At 43.7% G+C, this 22,952-nt stretch overlaps 1 protein-coding gene across 3 annotated transcripts in view; it reads right to left on the minus strand.

The window, feature by feature from the left end:
* The window catches only part of ELAPOR2 (endosome-lysosome associated apoptosis and autophagy regulator family member 2), a 167,476-nt gene that overhangs the window by 51,343 nt on the left and 93,181 nt on the right, over positions 1-22,952 (minus strand). For all 3 annotated transcript variants that reach the window (XR_006275871.1, XM_038387527.2, XM_038387530.2), the window contains 8 exons: positions 22,155-22,302; positions 16,449-16,535; positions 13,659-13,764; positions 11,680-11,832; positions 9,852-9,940; positions 3,157-3,337; positions 2,100-2,228; positions 49-139 (listed from right to left, as the gene is read on the minus strand). Coding sequence is in view for 2 of the 3 variants with exons in the window: in XM_038387527.2 (XP_038243455.1) it covers positions 49-139; positions 2,100-2,228; positions 3,157-3,337; positions 9,852-9,940; positions 11,680-11,832; positions 13,659-13,764; positions 16,449-16,535; positions 22,155-22,302 (984 nt within the window). In the remaining variant the exon portion in view is untranslated. The remainder of the gene's footprint in view (positions 1-48; positions 140-2,099; positions 2,229-3,156; positions 3,338-9,851; positions 9,941-11,679; positions 11,833-13,658; positions 13,765-16,448; positions 16,536-22,154; positions 22,303-22,952) is intronic.

Here is a 22,952-nt window from a genome sequence, read left to right on the forward strand (position 1 = left end):
ACAAGAGCAGAATACAAGAAAAATTGTCAAAGAAACCATGTTCCTTACTTAAATCCTGGGATATGCAGGTTCAGGATAAGATAATCATTGTCAGAGCCCCCTGCCCCACTCTGGATGTGATCACCAGCCACCTCCCAGCCTGCAAAGGAAAGGCCATTTTTTGTACAAGAAACAGTCAGTTTACTTAAATATCCAAGTCTCTCTATATAAAGTACTTTTCAAAATTATTTAGTAAATATATTATTTTTAAAAAATCTTTAGAATAAATTCTAAAGTCCTAATAAATTGTTTTAAAAGAAAGGTAATTAAGAACGGCTATCAGCTAACATAAGAATGGCTGTACTGGGTCAGTCCAATGGTCCATCTAGCCCAGTATCCTGTCTTCCAGCAATGGCCAGTGCCAGATGCTTTAGAGAGAATGAACAGAACAGGGCAAATATCGAATGATCCATCCCCTGTTGTCCAGTCCCAGCTTCTGACAGTCAGAGATTTAGAGACCCGCAGAGCATGGGGTTGCATCCCTGAACATCTTGGCTAATAGCCTTTGATGGACCTATCCTCTATGAACTTATCTAATTCTTTTTTTTTTTAAACACACTTATACTTTTGGCCTTCACAACAGCCCCTTGCAACAAATTCCACTGTTTGATTGTGCATTGTGGGAAGAAGAACTTCCTTATGTTTGTTTTAAACCCGCTGTGTATTAATTTTATTGGGTGACTCATGATTCTTGTGTTATGTGAAAGGGTAAATAATACTTCCCTATTCACTTTCTCCACACCAGTCATGATTTTATAGTCTTCTCTCATATCCCCACCTTAGTCATCTCTTTTCTAAGATGAACAGTTCCAATCTTTTTAATCAGTCCTTGTATGGAATGGCTTCCATATCTGTAATCAATTGTATTGCCCTTTTTTATACCTTTTTTCAATTTTAATATTTCTTCTTTGAATTGGGGGTAACCAGACCTATATGCAGTTTTCAAGCTGTAGAGGATTTATATAGTGGCATTATGATATTTTCTGTCTTATTATATATCTCTTTCCTCATGGTTCCTACCATTCTGTTATGCTTTTTGACTCCTGCTGCACATTGAGCAGATGTTTTCAGAGAACTATCCACAATGACTCCAAGATCTTTTTTTTTTTTTGAGTTATAATAGCTAACTGAGAGCCTATCATTCTCCTGCATCTCCTGGAAGTTAGCTATTCATTGTCAATTTCATGTGCAAAAGTTACCATGAAGTCATGATTTATCAAAGCAATTGAAATTCTATGGAGTGTGATGTACAAAAGGTCAGACTACATGATCATAATGGTCCCTTCTGTCCTTAAAATCTATAGATACGTGGAAGTCCATCCCTATTCAGCCTAAGCATATAAACACTTTAAGTTAAGCATGCGCTTCTGTGCTTTGCTGAACCAAGGACTGAATTACATCATCCTAGCAGCCTTAGCATGTAAAATAGAGAACAGTTGTTCACCAGGATCCTTATATAAACAAGAACAATTCCTCACAGGCACTAATAGAAGGATGGGTTGGAAAATTTTTGAACGGGAATATTTTCACATGGGTTCTGTGACGGCTCTCTGCTGCCATCTCAGCACGCATGCAGGGAGACTGCTTTGAAGGCACTAGGCTGGCTTGATGCAAAGGTTGAAAACTTTGTATGTTTTCAAAAGCACTAATAAAATGTCCTTGAAAGTCAGAGTGATCATGAAGCATTAGGTAAGACACAAATGGAGAGAACTAAAAACAGAACTCGGAGAGGACTTTTTTTCTAAAATAGACCTTTAGATGCATAACAGTGTACTATGGGCCAGATTCTCAGCTGGTATAAATTGGTGTAGCTCCAGGGAAGTCAACAGAGCCAAAATGTTTACACTAGTTGAGGATATTTATTTTCTCCTTTTTGGTTTTCAGCAAGTTTTAGGTCTATTAGAGGTATTAAATCCTTTTGCAGTGAGAGGAAGAAAAGGAGCTGCATGTTGGAATGAACTGCATTAAGCACATATATTCACTGGGATAGGCACTCAAATACTTTGGTGAGTGGCACCCATGAAAGACAGACAAGGAATAAGATAGAAAGACCAGCTCACCGTTCATTCCATCACACTTTGAATTGCCAACATTAAAACAAGAAGACTTCATATTGACCGGCAGAACGTTCCACCATTTATATTCAAGCCCGAGAACTGGTTCAGTCCCAGCTGGGCAGGCCTTGCATTCTATAGGAAGAGAAAGGAAGGAAAAGAAAATTACACACAAAAAGTGAATAGCAAATACAGTGCTTTAAAAAACTCCATAAGCATTAGTGTTTCATTCAGGGCAGCTGTGAGCAAATCTGAAGACAAGTTCAAAAGAAACATTAATCCCTTTAAAAATGAACAGCCAGTGGCCACACAGAATCAGACCTGTAGAACTTTCTCCCAGTTGGGATGACAAAGGCCTCACCGCTGACAATACTTTGAATCAGATTAGCTGGACCAATGAACTTAGGGAACAAATAGGATCCGGCAGAGGGATGGACTAAACCAGGGATCGGCAACCTTTGGCATGCGAGGCCGGTTTCTTTACCTGCCGCATCCGCAGGCTCAGCCGATCGCAGCTCCCACTGGCCACAGTTCATTGCTCCAGGCCACAGGGGCTGCGGGAAGCGGCGTGGGCTGAAGGATGTGCTGGCCGCTGCTTCCCGCAGCCCCCATTGGCCCGGAGCAGCTTACCCTAGTGGGCCGCGGGCCAAAGGTTGCCAGTCCCTGGACTAGACAGAATGTTTTGTCTGCAATGGTCATGATTCCATTCTCAGAGAGCTTAAAAAATAACTTTAAATATGTGCATACCAGCCAAGAGACACATTCAGGAGACATCACAGTAAATAACGGCAGCAATACATTATAACAAAGCATTCTGGGGATCAACTAGGACACTACTGTTCTTCTTGTTCTCCATCTCTCCCTTCCTTCCCCAACGCTGCTCCCATGTCATTTAACCAATAATTATTTTACAGGCCAGAACACTGACTGACAGGGACACGTCACAAAAATGTAGGCCACACACAAACAAGTGACAGCCTCCAGAAAAACAAGCAAAGTCTGTAGGTGTCTAATTGCCATAAGTCACTGAGAAGGTGTATTCACCAGATAATAGACCTCATACCTTTTGTTCCATCCGAAATCATGCCCTGAGGGCAAGGAGCACAGGAAGATGATCCGTTGTTGTAAAACCCAGGGTTGCATGGTGGACAATCCTTCTTCTCTCCAGAAGGAGGCAATTTCAATGCTTCAGGAAGATCCTCCCTGCAGATTTTAGGCTCTATCCATTTGTACATTATCTGAGTCTGAAATTGAAAGGTATTTGAGTCACACATTACATTAAATGGCGTTAGGACTCAAAGCTTGTTAAGTTCCTAATTAATGTTCGCCTGAAGGCACTGGGTGTTTTCGGTGGGACCCAGACATGACAAAATGAAAACCAATCAGATCGTTTTGGACAATAATGTTAAATGAATACAAGGAAGTCATGGGAAGAGAGAGGAGACTGGGTTCACAAATGACTCCAAAATTTTAGGCCATAAAAGCAAAGCAAAGGTTTGACTGTGAGGAGTGTTAGTGGAGTCAGAAACATGGGACAAAGGACTTTTTACCTCGAAGAAGGATTCAGTGTCTGAAGCATTCAGTAGAAGCAAGTTATGGTGTAGCCAGGATCCGAGAGAGTCAAGACAGGCAGATAAAGGAGAGTCTTACAGGGTAGGATGTCATTTTATCACACACACACACAAGCTCATGCACACCCATACTCATCCCTGGGTCATTTGACAAAACTGCTAGGTTCACACTGCTGAAATCAATCACACAAGGACTACTGCAATCACCTCGGCTAGGCTTCCTGAATCCCTACACTCTAACCTCCAGCAGGTCCAGTAGCACAGACTGCTTTCTCACTCCAGTAGCATCACCCCATCCCTCTGTTACCTTCATTATAAACTCTCCTTGCGCTCTCTCCACTCTAGTCCCATGATCTCATAGCTGCCTTCTGCCCTACGCTTTTCTGTATCCCCTCCCATAAGTTAGGATTCTTCACCACTGGAAGCAAGGGGCCTCTTTTGCACTTTGGATGCCACATCTGGAACTTTCTTCCCTTCCCCATTTACTCCTACACATGGAAGCCATCATCTTCCAGCATGGATGCCTGAAGACAGGAGCCTAAATCCATAGCGCGGCACCAAAATAAGTCACCTGATTTTCAAGAGGACAAGCATCTGTTATTATTAATTATCATCATTATTATTCATTGTTTGTATTGCAATAGTATGCAAAGGCCCAAATCAAGATCAGCACCCCACTGTGCAAGGCGCTGTACATACAAGAATCCACAGCTTTCCTCTGATGAGCTTACAATATAATTTAAAACTTGATGCAAAAAGTGAGTGTAATAAACAATATGAGGAAAGGATGAGAGTAACAGTAATAAGATTGCACAGTTACATAGGCACAACTTGACAGCTACACATCAGGTGAAAGTATGTTTCTCTTCTATTAACAAACAAATATCAGTTATCTCCGCTTGCCATTTCCATCACTAGGGACCTGACCCAAAATTCACTGATATCAGTCAGTCTTTCCAATGGGCTTTGGATCAGACCTTAGTTGGTTGATTTCTTTTAGGCACTGCAGCAGATCTCCATTGACTTCCAATTTGAATATCTTGGCTTTAATCACTTTCCCTCTTTAAACTGGGCTTTAAAAACAAAAACTTTCCATTTTTCCTGGAGCATTTTATAGACTTTTTTCTGTGAAATGTTTGGGATGCTCTGTATGAAGAACACATACAAAGAATACTTCCTTCCCCCCCCCATTTTGAAAACTGAGCACGTTTTGAGGCATTTGTACATGAGAACTTCACAAGCTGAACATCATCTCAGCACTTGCCTATACTTTGAAAAACTCTGAATTTCTCTCCAACCCTTATTTAGAAGGGAGACGAGATCAGGTAGCATGAGCCGCCTTTTCCTGAACCCCCAGGATTGACTTATGTGCAGTGAAATTTTATTTGTTCATTTGACATACAGCTCAGACTGTGCTATTCGATCCCCCATGAGCAGACTTGAGACCATGCAAAGCTCAGCTGCCATCCCAAGGGTTCCTAATGAACAGATCATTGCAGGATTTTGGTTTCAGGATTTCATTAGGCCAGAGATTCACAAATGTTTTTTCCTGGGTCCCCCTTCAGATAGTCACATCCCACCATGAATGCCCCCGTCTTTCTAAGAAACAGTTTTTCCACAGATGCCTGGGGTCCAGAAGCCCATCCGGCTGGGGCACCCTGCTGCTCCCCAGCCCAGGACATGTTCTGGGCATGCAGCCCCAACAGGACACAGACAGATAGGCTTGCACTCCTTTCCTCACGTCCCTGGGATCCCCAGAATCATTCATAGGCCACAGGCTCCTCTGGCCCTGGTGCGATCTTCAGCACTTATCTGCAAGAGGCTGTGTGCAGGGAAGAATTACCTCCCGGATAGGGAGGGGGGGAGGACACTTATGTATCAATCTCTAGAGAGGCGAGCAAGCTGGAATGGGCCCCTCCCCACCTTCTACATAGGGAGAGGCCACATCCCCTCCTGCCTCACCTCTCTCCTCCTGTTGCCCCATGACACTCCTGCGTGTACCCCAGAACTTGGCAGTACTGCAGTCAGCCATGTTGTATGTGCAGCCACTGCTAGCTGTAAATCAAACATCACATAGCTAGGAATAATTTTAGGCCTTTGTGAGACAAGGTCAGACAGCTGCATATTTGCAGTTTGTTAATTAGAATGGGAGGACGGGATAGAAAGTTATGGAAAAGACTGAGTGGATAGCAACCTTGGTTTTGGGTGCCCCTGACATATTGTTGTTATGGCTAGAAATACTAGAAATGTTTTGAGACAATGAGTAGTTTGTTGAAATTAGGAGAATGGGTGACCCAGTAGAGGTTATTATGCTGACCCACTAGGACAGGGGTGACCAATCTGAGCCTGAAAAGGAGCCAGGATTTACCAGTGAACATTGCCAAAGAGCCACAGTAATATGTCAGCAGCCCCCCATCTGCTACCCCCCCTCCAGCCCCCAGCACCTCCCGCCCAGGGGCAGCACCGCCAATCAGTGTCTCCCCATCCCTCCCCACGCCTCCCGCCCACCGCAATCAGCTGGTTTGCAGTGCGCAGGAGGCTTTGGTGGGGAGGGGGAAGGAGCGAGGGCATGGCAGGCTTGGGAGAAGGGGCAGGGATCTTGGGGGAAAGGGTGAAGTGGCGCCAGGATCTGGGGCAGAGCAGGGGGTTGAGCAGTGAGCACCCCCCAGCACACTGGAAAGTTAGCATCTGTAGCTCCAGCCTCTGAGTCAGCACCTATGCAAGGAGCCGCATATTAACCTCTGAAGAGCTGCATGTGGCTCTGGAGCCACAGGTTGGCCACCCCTGCACTAGGAGTCACTGTAGATATGTTTTGTTAGAGTTAGCTATAACAGATTAGGTAAAAGCAAATACCTCACAGCAGTCCAAAGAAGCTTTTCTTCCGGAAAGGAGCCGACATCTAAACTCATCAGCTGGATGGAAAGCGGGCCCCTGGAAGTCTAGCTGGTGATCACTCAAAACCATCTCAGACTGTGGGCAACTATATCTGGGATGTCCTAAACCTATTGCTTATGTCTGTGTGCTTTATATCTAATAAATTGTTGTTTTAGATAAGAGCACGCTTACTTGTATTAATATTTCATCAGAAAGAATTGCTGTGTTCCCATTGATTTTTTCCTGACACTGCCTGGAGTGAAATGTTTAAATTTGCTTTGAAAATCCTGGGTAACGGATTTGGCAAGCCAGCCAGGCGTGGTGGAGAGGAAGGAACAGCTGATAAGTGGTTTGTTTTGTAGGAGAGGGGGACGGTGGAACAGGGCAGCTCAGACAGTAGCACTGTAGAAGCCCGGGGTGGGTGACAGTGAGTGAGAGAGTAACAGGCTGGAGCAGGAAGTGTCTGCATTGAAACAACAGAAAACTGAGAGTGAGGAATCCAATAGTAGAACTCAGGCTGATCACGGGAAATGTAAGAGACAAAGATGTGCTCTCAGAGCCATGTTGGGAGAGCAGACGGGAGTAGTGGTTGCGATTCGTGGGAGTCGTAACCTAAGGGGGGGGGAAAGATGAGTCAGAGGCAGATCTCTGCTCGTATCCTTCTCTTTATGAGGATGAGAGGAATGATCCCCCTGAGCTTCCTTTTCCCTTGGACTCTTCTGGGCAGTCCCCATATAGCCCCTTGCTTGAAACACTGGAAGAGCTGCAGACTTCCATGCTCATAGGCCCCAGGATAAGGAAGATTGGTCCCCAAGGGGTAACCAAGGAGAGGAAGAATGGGTAGAGGTCAGGCCCTTTACCCCTGGCCAGGCTAGAGCCGCAGGAAAATTGGTTGGCCTGTTAACCCGCAGCACAGCTTTGGGATGGCCAGCAATGGTAGCTGGCCCCCCGGTCTCACTTCGGCAGCTGTGACAGAAAGTTCCACTCTCCTCTCCGAGCCAGAATAAGGGCTAGGGCTAGGGGTCCCGAGATGGTTTGGCCGACAGAGCCCCAATTCGAGATTTGTTGTTGCTGTCTGCACTTTCTTGGCTTAGCTTTTCCTTTCTCCCTAAGTCGTTCTTTTCCCACTCCTCTTCTCTCCACTTCTTTTCCCTCCCCCTCCTTCTGCCCTCTCCTCCTCCTCTGCGGCTTTTTTCTTTTTGTTCTTCCAGCCTGGCTGGAGGTGAACAGGAGACTCAGCTCCTGAGAAGAATCCTTAGTACTGAAGAAACAAGAAAAAAACTGTAACCAGTCAGGTCTCTGCTGCCCCCCGCTCCCCATTAAACTTGTTGTGCCCACCTGGGGGAGGGGGAGGCATGCCCCACAGTTGGAAAACTAATGCCTTAGGCATTGGATTACCCATAAAGATTCAATAGCTCCAGAGAAGAAAACTAGATATGTTCCAAAGTGGAAAAATATACACAGGACTCAATTTGACAGCATTTTAAATGACAGGCCACCCATCTCTTGTACATCTCCCTTTACCTCTCTGGAGACGACTATCACAATAGAAGATAACTGCCATGTAGTACTAGGGGAATTCAGAGGTAAATATGCAGGACTTTTTGTGTTCGAAGCTGCAGTGCAGTTGGCATGGCCTTATGGACTTGCCAGCGTATTGTTATTTCTACAGCAGGTGTGCATGTCATTTAAAATAAAATACTACTACTACTAATAGCTCTTATATAAAGACTCCTTGCAACTGAGTAAACATTACACCCACAAGTAATCCCATTGAACTCAATGTGCATATGAATTTAGCCAATCAGGTTGGGATTTTCAAAGGAGAAAGTCAATGAAACCCAATGGGAATTGGGTAGCTAAATCCCTTAGGCCCCTTTGAAAACCTCAAGTTCATGGAAAGACTTCCATTAACTTCAACAGGCTTTGGAGCAGTCCCTTAGGACAGTGGTTCTCAACCAGGGTACACATACTCCTTGGAGTATGCAGAGGTCTTCCAGGGCGTACATCAACTCATCTCGATATTTGCCAAGTTTTACAACAGGCTACATAAAAAGCACTAGCAAAGTCAGTACAAACCAAAATTTCATACAGACAATGACTTGTTTATCCTGCTCTATACCCTGAAATGTAATTGTGATGAGTTTATTTAATAGTAGTTTGAGGGAAAGGTTATCAAAAAGGCAGGAGTGGTGGACTCAGAGATCGACGTTGGGAGGCTAATCAAAGCAAGTGACTTTTGACGAGGGACTTGAATTTCACAGATCAATTACAGCGCAATCTGCAGGAGACAGCAATTACAGCCTGCTACCTTGGGGTGTAGTGGTAAATTACTATTTATTTACTAAGTCATTAGAAAGAGGTTGCAGAGTACAAGTACCAAGTGAATTGAAGTGTGTGTGTGTGATAAGTCAAGGTTACACATGCTGCCATGTCCTAAAAGTGAATGTTCTAATATGATTTTTCTTAAAGCAGGTGCAGGTACAAGAAGGGTATAATCAGCTGCCAACCTTAGGCTGAAAGGCTCCATCTTATTAGCAGGTGTTGCTCCAGCTGGGCATCAATTAAGTGGATTTTGACGACTTCCTGAGGCAGGTGACTTGCTACCCCCACCCCTGGATCTAAGGGAGGTGGGAGGGCCTCTTGGGGTCAGAGGATCTAGGGTTTGGGGAAAGTAGTTCTGAAGGCTCAACTCTCAGATCAGACCAGTTTCTGCAAGAGCTGCAGGGGAAAATGCTGCAATGAGCAGCTGCTTCAACCTCTAAATCCAACCTACAATCCCACAGAGCTTTGGCAAAGGAGTTCCCATGAGACTAGGGATGATGGGAAGGAGAATAAAGCCACACAACTGGTCCATTCCTAATGCAGCTCACCCTCTAATAGATCCAGTAGATCTGGTTGCCCTTGGCTTAAACTATCTAGTCCTAGTCAATGAATCCTCAAGATTCTCCTATGAGGCACGTATATGTTGTTATTTCTATCAAGGCCCTGATTTTGCAAACATCTATGCTCATGAGTCATCCCAATGACCCAGTCAGACTGATCACACATGCAAGTGTTTAAAAGATTAGGATCTTCCATACTATGATGATAGATGTCTTAGAAAAACCTAAGAGCAATGGACATTTACAGATGGATAAACTGATAGAGAGTGTGGTTAAGGGACTTGCCCGAGGCCACTAAGAGAGTCAGTGTTGGAAGCAGGACAAAAACTCAGAAATCAAGGGCTCCCTGTCATGTGTTCAGGCCAGTAGATCACAAATGGCTCAATGAACTGGCGAATAATATGAATCTGAGTGAACATCTGACTTACCTTTCCTTCCTTATCACACAGTGTATGGATCTGGAAAAAGTCTTTATTTGTACAAGGAGGACGCTCTGTACATTGACTGGATCCTTCATCTGAAAAGGAAGGATGAGGAACAGAGTGGTCAATGATTTCCAAAGGGCTGAAAATCAAGGTATCCAGCCAGACTGCAAGATGGGACAGGAAAAATGCTAATTCAGGAACAAAAATACATTCACTGGGATTTTCAAAGCAATGTGAATTAGGCACCCCAAACCTACTGAAGTCTAGTCGGTTCATTTGACAAGCTCAGCCATTACTTGTACTGTCTGATACTCTGCTTTGGCACACACTGATCATCCATACAGTCAGACCAGCACCTAAACCTTTTTCTCTGCAATAATAGTAAACCCCAATTTGCATCAATCATGCAAGCCCTTTAATCAAATTCTTATCTGATAATAAATGAAAACTACTTGTCTGTCCCTTCAGAAACATTTTACTGTGCTGGGGCCAGGACTTGTTTCCACTGAAGTCAAATTGCAAAATTCCCATTAACTTCAATGGGAGCAGGCACAAGTCCCTAATCGGTGTCCATACTAATGTTAGCAGTTAACATAATAGGAGACGTTTCTGGCAGATAATCAGTTCTCTATACAAAATGTTCATCTATAAGAAAAAGAACTGTAGAAGCTAATTAGTCTGCAAGAGCAATGGAGCAAATGGGCAGTATTTGAGATAACATCACGGTATTTTGTGTGTAATGCATAAAATATGCTACTTATACACAGTATATGCAACAAACAAACTATTTGACTTCACTTTCGTGGCCTATCCCCATGCTACCTATCATTTCTCATATACTCACACTGATGAGGCCTCAGCTAGAGTACTCTGTCCAGTTCTGGGCAGCACGCTTAAGGAAAGATGTGGACAAACTGGAGATTCCAGAGGAGAGCAACAAAAATGAGAAAGGGTTTAGACAACCTGACTTGTGAGGAAAGGTTAAAAAAACTGGACCCGTTTAGTCTTGAGAAAAGACGACTGGGTGGGGACCTGATACCAGTCTTCAACTATGTTAAGGGCTGTTATAAAGAGGAGGAGGATTGATTGTTCTCCAAGTCCACTGAAGGTAAGAGGAGAAGAAATGGACTTAATCTGCAGCAAAAGGGATTCTAAAACTGTCTAACTCTAAGGGTAGTTAAGCCGTGGAACAGGCTTCCAAGGGAGGTTATGGAATCCCCGTCGTTGAAGGTTTTTAAGAACAGGTTGGACATCCTGTCAGGGATGGTCTAGGGTATACTTGGGCCTGCCTCAGCTCAGGGATTGGATTGGGTGTCTTCCCGAGGTCCCTTCCAGCCCTTCAGTTCTATGATTCTGTGCTGACTTCTGCCATCCAGTCAGATCTCCCAATGCAAGGAGAGGTCGACCAGGTGACTGAATAAGAGATCTCCAGGAAACACTCGGATGCTGAAGGAAGCAGTGGGGAGCTGCCAGTGAATCAGTACTGAACCAATGCCTCAGATTGGCTTGGGGGTTACCATCATTTGGAGGAAATCTAAAACCAGTGCCATTGAAGATCTCATGGTGCTTTCTGTTGAAGCATGGGAGTTATAAAGTATGCTGGCCAAATTCCAGTGTGAGCCATTATAAATTGCCAAAATAAATTCCCTTTGCAGTTTCAGATGGGCACCATATTAATCTTCGTTTTCTGTTCCAATCTCTTCTGACTACATTTCAGTGGTGGGCAAAGTGATTCCTGTGTATGTACAGAGCTCCATAAAAAAATGCAGAGCTGATAATAATACTGAAGCAGACACATGTTCGTGTATTCTTTTTGGCTCATGCCCTGTACCTGCATAATGTGTTTCTTCACTACAGTTGGTACATTCCTTAGCTCCTTTCTCTGAGTAGGTATTTCTGGGACACACCAGGCAATTGGAAGACCCTGGCTTATCACTGAATGTACCAGGTTTGCATGGAAAGCATTCAGATGTATACGCAACTCCTGTAAAGCAAAGCACAGATTAAGTACATAAATAGGCAAAAAATAGAGAGCAGCAGTACCTGCAGCTCCTGCCTACACAGTTGTTTCGGGGAAAACAAACACTGTATATAACACCACTGAACAGTCACAAACAATCATTGCTAGTTTGAGTCCGCTGGGCTTTGCTAACTGAGACTCTGGTTCTGCAATCCTTACCCAGGCCAAACTCCCATTCCCTCCAGCGAGAGTTTGATCTGGATGAGCATTACATTATAAGAAACTAAGGGCCTATCTATACTTGGAAATTTACCAATTTAGCTATTCTAGAATATTACAGTAAATTTCCAAGCGTACACAAGTCCTGAGTATTTTATAATGTAATGGACTATTTTAGAATAATAATTCTCAAAAAGAAAAGGAGTACTTGTGGCACCTTAGAGACTAACAAATTTATTAGAGCATAAGCTTTCGTGAGCTACAGCTCACTTCATCGGATGCATTTGGTGGAAAAAACAGAGGAGAGATTTATATACACACACACAGAGAACATGAAACAATGGGTTTATCATACACACTGTAAGGAGAGTGATCACTTAAGATAAGCCATCACCAGCAGCAGGGGGGGGAAAGGAGAAAAACCTTTCATGGTGACAAGCAAGGTAGGCTAATTCCAGCAGTTAACAAGAATATCAGAGGAACAGTGGGGGGTGGGGTGGGAGGGAGAAATACCATGGGGAAATAGTTTTACTTTGTGTAATGACTCATCCATTCCCAGTCTCTATTCAAGCCTAAGTTAATTGTATCCAGTTTGCAAATTAATTCCAATTCAGCAGTCTCTCGTTGGAGTCTGTTTTTGAAGCTTTTTTGTTGAAGTATAGCCACTCTTAGGTCTGTGATCGAGTGACCAGAGAGATTGAAGTGTTCTCCAACTGTTTTTTGAATGTTATAATTCTTGACGTCTGATTTGTGTCCATTCATTCTTTTACGTAGAGACTGTCCAGTTTGGCCAATGTACATGGCAGAGGGGCATTGTTGGCACATGATGGCATATACTTGTTAACTGCTGGAATTAGCCTACCTTGCTTGTCACCATGAAAGGTTTTCCTCCTTTCCCCCCCCTGCTGCTGGTGATGGCTTATCTTAAGTGATCACTCTCCTTACAGTGTGTATGATAAACCCATTGTTTCATGTTCTCTGTGTGTGTGTATATAAATCTCTCCTCTGTTTTTTCCACCAAATGCATCCGATGAAGTGAGCTGTAGCTCACGAAAGCTTATGCTCTAATAAATTTGTTAGTCTCTAAGGTGCCACAAGTACTCCTTTTCTTTTTGCGAATACAGACTAACACGGCTGCTACTCTGAAACCAATAATAATTCTGTAACACTTATTCAGTATTAGTCCCCACTCTGATTCTGAAATAGCTATTTTGGTACATTTCCAAGTGCAGACAAACTCAGTTGTAATAAAGGTCTTCTATGCTGTGCTGTTGCAGACAGCCTGAGTTGTTTTTTTCTTCTACAATTCCAATCTTCCCCAGCAGGCGTCACCGTTTACGAATTAATTCCGTGCATCATATTTCTCAGGACACCCGTGGACTAAATATTTTCCTAGAGATTTGGAAAAGTAAAAAAGAATGTATGGAATAATTACTTTAAATAAGAAAGAAAGAAAGAAAGAAAGAAAGAAAGAAAGAAAGAAAGTTAGTTTACTGCGATTATGATGTCAAATGTTTTCTCCCAAAACAATGCATCTGTCCTTAAAGACAGTGGCTGGAATAAAACATCAATTATTACTGCAATGTACATTACACAGTTTAGTTATTAGCTGATAGTGTGATATTCCATACCTTCAATTGTGATGCTTTTCACCAGAACAGGTTTCACCACTTTAGAACCCATAAGAATCCCTGTTGTTCTCCAATATAATATATTCGTCCCTGATTTCAAAGATACCTGCAACAAAAAAAGAATGATACTTCGCATCATCATCTTTCAATCGACCCCCTGTTCTTTTATCTCTTAGTACATGTCACTCATTTCAGTGACTCATTTTCCTCACATCCTTGGAGCATTTGGGGATTCTGCGGGTCAACTGCTTTGTAAGTCATGGGCTGTAGGAGGCACAGATAGGTAAGGAAGGTGCAGCAGTGCCCTCTCTATGAATGGCAGATGCAGGTATTATGGAGGTGCTGGAGGCAGGGAGACTCTGGCATCTCCCTTGAAGAAGTGCACTGCAAGTTCCCCTGAGCCAACAGGAAGCAGTGCAGGGCAAAGAGTCATGTGCCTATCCCCATTCAGCCGACTCACAGCTGGAGGTGCCCAGCACACCAGGAGTGCATAGCATTCCCCTGGTGCTTGTGCTCAGTCATTTTTAACTCTACTCTGTTCCAGATCTAGGATCTTAATCCATCAGTTTGTTTCTAAAGCCGCACAATTCACCTTTTAAAAAACAGGGTCCAGTATTTTAACAAGCCAGACTTTTACGTGAGTTCTGCTATATGGGTTGGGATTTTCAAACGTTCTCAGCCTTAGCATATCTCTGCTCCCATTTACCAAAGCCTTGATGGCACTAGAAAGTTGTGCCATTTTAACTATATGGGTACAGTAAAGGCAGTACCACCCCCTAACTCTCCCCCCCCCCAATCTGGATGAAGTAATAAAGGTGCTTTGTATTGGTATAGTTATTCCCTATGGGAAAGAGAATAAGCTACACCAGGATAAGGCACTTGTATACCAGTATAATTGCAACCACACTAGGGCTGTACTGGTATAACTATCTTGGGACAAAATTCATCCTCCTAACCAACAGTTAGATGGGTATCATTTTCAAGTGCAGAACACTGGGGGTTAATGAGGGATGAAATTTGTTCACCACAAATAAACTCAGGACTAGTTTATGTGCTCTGTGCATGGACTGAACATAACTCGCATAGAAACCAATTTACTTAAATGAGTGGGGGCCCCCTATTGGGGACCTCCAATCTGATTTAAGAGGAGCTGCACATGGAGCGGTTGCACTAATTCAACTAAACTGTGTGACACAGGGGCAGAAGGGGTTACACAACTAGCAGGCTAATTGACCCAGATTCAACCTTTAGAGACATATTAGTAGATAATGTTTGTGTTTGTGTGTGTTTACATATATATTGTTAGAGGTTTACAATGTAACCAAACAATTCCTGTCTGTCATTGTATTCTGTTAATTCAGAGATCAAAAGGAGATATTAACATTTAAATGAACTATGAATGTAGTAGAAAGAATGAGGAGTACTTGGGGCACCTTAGAGACTAACAAATTTATTTGAGCATAAGCTTTCGTTGGCTAAAACCTACTTCATCAGATGCATGTGATATCACTATCTTGATTTCTCTTTGAAGTATATAGCAAATCACCTGCAAATGATGGGAGATAGGCAATTGCCTTATGTTAATCCATGTAGCTAATTACTGGTAATATTTAGGAAATAGGAGGTTACTTCGAAGACGCTATTGTTCACCCAAGAACTGCATGCAGTCAAAAGGCTGCCCGGAAAATGTATATAGGGCTTTTGGGACCTGATCCTTTCATCTCAAATCTGCTCATGCTTTGTCAAGGTAAGTTTGAGCCACAAGATTGAGATTTCCAGTTTCATTGTGGGACACCCTGATATTGAACATTGGACTGAAACTATGAACTAATGCTGAAAGAACCCTTTGCAACTCTAAAGCTCACCATCTCTGCTATGAAACTGATCTAAGAACTATATTCATGTCTGGTTGTATAATGAGTTTTTAACCAATATTCTCTTTCTTGTCTTTTTTTAATAAATTTTAGTTTAGTTAATAAGAATTAGCTGTAAGCATATATTTGGATAAGATCTGAAATATTAATTAACTTGGTGGGTAATGTGTCCGATCCTTTGAGATTGGTAGAACTTTTTCATATGATGAACAAGATTTTCAATAATCCTCATCATATTTAATGCGACTGTCTGGAAGGAGGACCCAGGCTGGGTTGCTATAAGAGAACTGTGTTTTTGGCTTCTGGGCAACCAGTAAGGTGTTGTAGAAGCTGTTTTGTTGCTGGCTTTGTAAATCTAAGTATTTGGGGATTGTCTGCCCCCATTCTTTGCCCTTATTGAGCAATCTCAGCCAGGCACCCCGGGACCCCAGTCACAATTGGTTTTCAAACTGCTGAGAAAAACCAGTGGAGCCCAGCCCCTAGAAATGCACTTGAAAATAAAAGGCAAAATCCTATTCTCAAATGTGCACACACAATGCCGGTGGACTGCAGTGTCATTCACATGGCAGGGAACAATCTACTGTGCAAGTGAATGAGCAAGCGTTTTGGAAGATATGGATCACAATAAATGGGAGCACCCTGTGGAATTTGGATTCCCATATATCTACCTGATTTCTTAAAGAGCCTGATTCAGTGAAGTCCGTGGGAAGCCCTGCATAGACTTGAATAGGCTTTGGATCAGGCCCTTAGAGCACAAATCAGCTTAGAGCACACATCTCTTGCTCCTGAGAGAAGTTGTGCTCCTTTCACAGCCATTGAATTCAAAGGATATGGCCCTTCCTCACTCACATCTCATAAGAATCAATGTTAATTTATAAACAAAAGGAAAGCTCTGTGGAGTGATACTTGCACTTACAGAATGAAAGCCCCATTGGCCATTGTCTGTTAATTTCACCCATTTGTCAGCCGTGGAGTCCATCTCTTTGCACTGATCATTTTGAATCTGTCAATTAAAAACAGTGGTCACAATCAGATATCTGATTAAGTGTCTCAGTCAGGACACACCACAGAAGGATGCCTGTAGACTAAAGGCTGTGTGATTCTGCTGTCTGTCCCCCTCTCACCGCATTCAGGACAGGGGCTGTGTTACTTGTTGCAAAGAACATCCAGAAAACACATGCAAAATCACTAGCAGTCTAAGAGAGGGCTTCCAAATATAGTGCTAAATTCCCCTCTCTGCCTGAGGAGAAGGGATTGGAACAGGGATGGGCCTCCTCTCAGCTGAGCGCCTTAGCCACTGAGCTAAAAGTATGGAAGAGGGTCTCCGTCTCATGCTGCTGCTTTGTGTAGACCTAGGTGGCCTCTGAGCAGGCCTAACAGTTCGCATCACACTATGGGATATTCTGATATGGGTCTCTCTCCAGCTCACCTATTGCAGTTGTTCCACTTTAACTGAATAATTAAATACCAACTTAGAAAGTGCAAGAATCCCCCTATAGCCCAGCTGTAAAAGCACTTATCTGAGAAGCAGCAAATCCCTGTTCCAATCCCTTCTCAGGCAGAACGGGATTTGAACCTGGGGTCTTCCACCTCCCCAGGAAATACCATCTAGAGCAGTGGTTCTCAAAGCCGGTCCGCCGCTTGTTCAGGGAAAGCCCCTGGCGGACTGGGCCAGTTTGTTTACCTGCCGCGTCCGCAGGTTCGGCCGATCGCGGCTCCTACTGGCTGCAGTTTGCTGCTCCAGGCCAATGGGGGCTGCAGGAAAGGCGGCCAGCACGTCCCTTGGCCCAGGCCACTTCCCGCAGCCCCCATTGGCCTGGAACGGCAAACCGCGGCCAGTGGGAGCCACGATCGGACGATCGAACAAACCTGAGGATGCGGCAAGTAAACTAACCAGTCCAGCATGCCAGGGGCTTTCCCTGAACAAGCATCGGATTGGCTTTGAGAACCACTGCTTTAGAGCACCTCCTGATGCTGCTATTGTAGATAGAGATAGGTGGCTTCTGAGCATACCTGTCAGATTAGGCTCCATAGGTGAATTAAGGGGAGGAAAACCTATTTTTCCCTGATTTGTGGATCAAACTGAGGCTTCGGTAGGAGACAGGCATCCAGATGTCTAGAGTGGGGCAGCAGTGCACATGCCCAGAGGCACAGACTTGGACACCGAAGGAACTTTTACTGTAAAACAACAGGTGCTGAGTGAAGTACTCCTTTTCTTTTTGAGTGAGTTTAGGCACCCACAGGCTAGGATGGCAGCTGAGCAGGGATTTTGCCTAAAACTGGGCACCTAAAACTGGGGGTTAGGTGCCTAAGTACCCTTGTGGAGCTGAGTCATGGTCTCTCTATGCCTCAGTTTCTCATCTTTAAAATGAGGTTAATGGGGCTGCCCTATCTCACAGGGTTGTGGGGAGTTTAAATATGTGAAAAGATTATGAGGTATTCAGATACCATGGGGGCCATAGAAATATCTAAGACAGATAGATTCTATACCTAAATTATAGGGGGATGCTGATGTAATGATGAAAAATATTTAATCAACAATGTATTCTGGGGAAAAGTGCATTCTTAAAGCCTCTGAAGTGCAGAGCATCAGGATGAAAATCTGGCTGCCAAGTTACAATTATTTGGTTAATGGCTTTTAAAATGACAACCTGCTAATTGATACATATAAAGGGAACGACAAATGTAAGGAGGTGACCAACCATCACTGCTATGTTGATAAGAGCAAATAATATGTGGGAAGCAGCTTTCAGACCTAGTGCTCCAAAAAACAACATTTTTGCTCCTCTGCAGAAGAAAATCAATCACTAGTCAGTCAAGAAACCACAGGGAGGATCATATTCTGCTACATGCATCTGGCAGTAAAAGCACATTTTGTTCCTTATTTCTTATGAATCAGACAGGACATATGATAAAAAGCGAAAGAGGTTTAATAATACAGTATGCACTTTCTATTATCAAAGTGCAGTAGATTTTATTAAAGTAACAGGCACAGCAATAAAGGGCCTCAGGCATCGAAATCAAGTTATTTTTTGTCTTCCTCTCTTATCTCTTACTAAGGATAATGGTGCTTTGCACTTACATAGAGAGGCTTTCATCCCAGCATCTCAAAATACCGTAAAAACATTAATTAAGGCCTAGCACCGCTGTGAAATAGCGTGACAGTGCTTTGCAGATGGCAATGACTCACCCGCCAGAGACAGCAAGAGAAAGTCGGTGACGGAGGAGATGGACAATTTCCAGCACATTTATGCTGAGCTCAGAGTAGCAGCCGTTTTAGTCTGTATCCGCAAAAAGAAAAGGAGGACTTGTGGCACCTTAGAGACTAACAAATTTATTTGAGCATAAGCTTTCATGAGCTACAGCGTAGCTACAGTAGCTCACGAAAGCTTATGCTCAAATAAATTTGTTAGTCTCTAAGGTGCCACAAGTCCTCCTTTTCTTTATTCTGAGCTGCCATCTCTCTCTGTTTTAAGACCTCATTTGCCCCCTTCTCAACATTCAGCTGCAAATGCGACACTGACAGACAAAGCGAGATAGCTCAGGCTAGAATCTTTCAAAGCACAGAAGTGATTTATAAATCCCATTGAAAATCAATGGGATCTGCACTCCTAAGTCTTTTTATCATTATTATTTGGACAGGAGCCCCAGTCATGGACCAGGACCCCACTGTGCTAGGTGATGTACAAACACAGAACAAAAAAGATGATCCCTGCCCCAAGGAGCTTAGAATGGCAATGTTGGTCACCATGATAGGCAGTGATCTCTGTAAGTTGTCAAGTTTGTCAAGTTTTTTGTGGGCGTCACAAGGAGAGTTTTAAGGAGGGATTTGAAAGTGGATAATGAGGTAGTTTTGTGGATGGTTACAGGAAGCAATTCTCAAGCATGAGAGGAAGCCTGAGAGAAAGCACACAAGATGCTTGTCTGAAAAAGTACCAAGTGGGCAGTGAAAGCTGCATGGAGCTCTTTTGAAAATCCCAATCTTAAACCTCAGAAATAGCTCACTTTTCATCCGTCTCTCTGCATGGTAGTGACACAGACCGATCCTTTCCCAAAGATGGAGACCAAGATTTCCAAAAGTGACTAGTGATTTTGAGTTTTGAGTGCCCAGCTTGAGACGCTTTTCAGCAGAAAGCAGGTTCATAGTACTTTCTGAAAATCAGACCCCTTAAGGTGTCTTAGATCAAACAACCAAAAATGGAGACATCCAAAATCACTAGCCATTTCTGAAACTTTTGGATTAAGCTGCCACCCTGTATGACACTGAGATTCTCATTCCCAGAATGTCGTAACGATATTCACATATTTAGAGTCCCACACAGCTCTCTGTGTAAACAATGCTGGCCAAACTAGATTATATTTTTCCAACTTAAAGGGAATCTGGACAAGAGTTCATCAGGAATTTTTCAACAATTTTTTTGGGGGGGGGTGTCAAAAAAGGCCATTTGTTGAAACCTAAACTATTGGCACAGGAGGGTCAGATTTGATGGATTTCTTGGCTTGAAAACAACATTGAGGAAAAAAGTTTCAAAACTGTTTCATTTCAATATTTTCAAAACTGACCCATATTTCTGGTTCTATACAACTTTTCATTTTGAAATTTCAGCTGATCAGACTAAAGAAAAGGTTAAAGAAAAAAGGGCTAAATTGAAACAAGACATTTGAATTGTTCTGAACCAAAAAAAAAAAAAGTTTCAGTTTTTCGGTTTGTGACTATTTTCAAGATTCTGACTTTTCATCCTGATTTGAAACAGGACAAAATTTTGATCTCTCGAAAGCATTCGCGGGATGGGAAAACCATTTCCACCACCTCTACTCTAGACCCAAACTTAAGAGCTTCCTCATGTCTTAGCTCCCACTGGAACATAAAGAACTATCCACATGAGTGAACAGTACTCACATATGGAAGAACTGTAGGATCAGACATATTATCAAGGCCCAGAACTTGGGGAAGGAAAAAAACAAGGAATAACAAGGCCAGGAATGTTTTCATGACATTCAGAAGAAATATGAAAAAATGGATTCTGTGAGAATTTAAGCATTCCCATGTGGTTCTAGGAATACAAACATCCTGGCATTCCCAAACATCCTGGCATTCAGGGGCATGCCATGGCATTCTAAATCAGGCATGCAGTTCTACACTTGCACACAAAATGATGTCCTCCATGAGGCGTGACCTCACATGTACAGCACATGCATGGTCACATTGTGTGGAGGGCTTCATAAAATGGCCTTCTCCATGCGGTGACATCTCATATGTAGGATGTGTGTGAGGTCACACTATCTGGAGGATGTCATTTTGTAGAATAGTGTGACCTCACACACCATACATGCAAGGTCATGCCACATGCCGCCCTCCACACAGAGTGACTGTGCACGCACCATGCATGCAGCACATATGGGGCCATTTTGTTATAAAATATTATGTCCTCCATGCACATTTGGAGGTCAGATGGAATCATCCCATGGGCATAGCTGGTCCTGGGACGTGCAATGCATGACTTGCATACACAGATGGCAGGCTGCTGATAGCACTGTGCAAACTGTAGACCAGAGGTGGGCAAACTACGACCCGCGGGCCACATCCAGCCCACAGGACTCTCCTGCCTGACCCCTGAGCTCCCGGCTGGGGAGGCTCACCCCCGGCCCCTCCCCTGCTGTTCTCCCTCCCCCACAGCCTCAGCTCACTGCGCCGCCAGTGCTCTGGCCCGCCGCTTCTACCAGGCAGTGCGGCGGCATGGCTGGCTCCAGCATGGTAAGGGGGCGGGGAGTGGGGGATCCCGGGGGGCAGTCAGGGGACAGGGAGATAGGGAGGTTGGATAGGCGTGGGAGTCCTGGGGGGCCTGTCAGGGGGCGGGAGTGTAGATAGGGGTCGGAGCAGTCAGGGGACAGGGAGCAGGGAGAGTTGGATGGGTCTGGGGCTGTGGGGGAATGGGGACAGTCAGGGAGCAGGAGGCGGCTGGATTGGTGTGGGAGTCCCGGGGGGCCTGTCAGGGAGCAGGGGTGTGGGTAGGGGTCAGGGCAGTCAGAGGACAGGGAGTTGGATAGGAGGTGGGGTCCCGGGAGGGCGGTTAGGGCCGGGAGGTCCCAGGAGGGGGCAGTCAGAGGACAAGGAGCAGGGGTGTTGGATGGCTCAGGGATTCTGAAGGGGGCAGTCAGGGGATGGGAAGTGGGAAGGGGCAGATAGGGGGCGGGGGCCAGGCTGTTTGGGGAGGCACAGCCTTCCCTACCTGGCCCTCCATACAGTTTTGCAACCCTGATGTGGTCCTTGGGCCAAAAAGTTTTCCCAGCCCTGCTGTAGACAACCTGGCTATGAAAGTGACTAGAAATTATGGTGACTTTCAATAGGTTTTGTGGTCCTAGCTCCTTCAGGCACTTATGAAAACCCTATCATACAGTGAAAGCAACCAGTTTAGGTTTGTTGTCAAAGCTGAATGAAATGCAGAAAGTAGACAGGCAGCATAAATGGTAGAGGGGAAATGAGATTTTAAAAATTTGTTCAGATTTAATAAGCTAAAGAGACATAAATAACTTGGATGAGGAGAAAACTAAGCTGATTCCAAAATAGGTCTTTATCTGGAACACCTCTCTTTACTTTGAGGTCAGTGTATAAAAGCCTTACAAAAAATTCAAAGAAGATGTTGTTGTCAATATACTGGTATTCAAAGAAGACAGAACCAGATTTCTTCAGATGTACAGCATAGATTAGAGAAACAGTGCAGTCATCTCTGTTGGACTCTATGTAATTCCCATGAGGAGTCCACGAAGAGCTGGATAAAGATAAACAAAACAAGGCTTATTTTAGATCACAAGAATCTGGAAGACATTTGTAACATTTCTATTTAAAAATATATTGCTCAGTAAAGGACACAGGACCCCACTGTAGCTAGATTCACTCCCTGACCCTTTCACACCTGTTTCCCACATATTTTTCACAAAAAGGATTATGCGCTCTGTCAAAATTTACCTTTTTGCACATCAAAATTGTGAGGGGGCAAATGTATGTTGTTTCCTGGAAACTTCTAATGCATCCCCATCAGGAAAGCTTGTCTAGGATACAGAGGGCCATATCCTTAAGAACAGCCCTTCTGCAATCAGCTCTGATCATGCCAGGTGTAAAAGTAGTTTTAAGCCACCTTTACTCCTCCTTGATCCCAGAGCCACTCAGGCATAAGTTAAAGCAGCTCAAGGCTGTTCCAAGTTTCAATGGCTGCTAATATTGAATCTATTTCCCTAAGTTAAGTATCCTCACACCTTCTTGTCAACTGTCTAAATGGGCCATCTTGATTATCACTACAAAAATATTTTTCTCCTGCTGATAATAGCTCATCTTAATTAATTAGCCTCTTATACTTTGTATGGCAACTTCCAACTTATCTGTATCTATATCTATATCTATCTATCTATCTTCTTACTATAT

The sequence above is a fragment of the Dermochelys coriacea genome, chromosome 1 (genome assembly GCF_009764565.3).
Source record: "Dermochelys coriacea isolate rDerCor1 chromosome 1, rDerCor1.pri.v4, whole genome shotgun sequence".
Classification (NCBI taxonomy): domain Eukaryota; kingdom Metazoa; phylum Chordata; order Testudines; family Dermochelyidae; genus Dermochelys; species Dermochelys coriacea.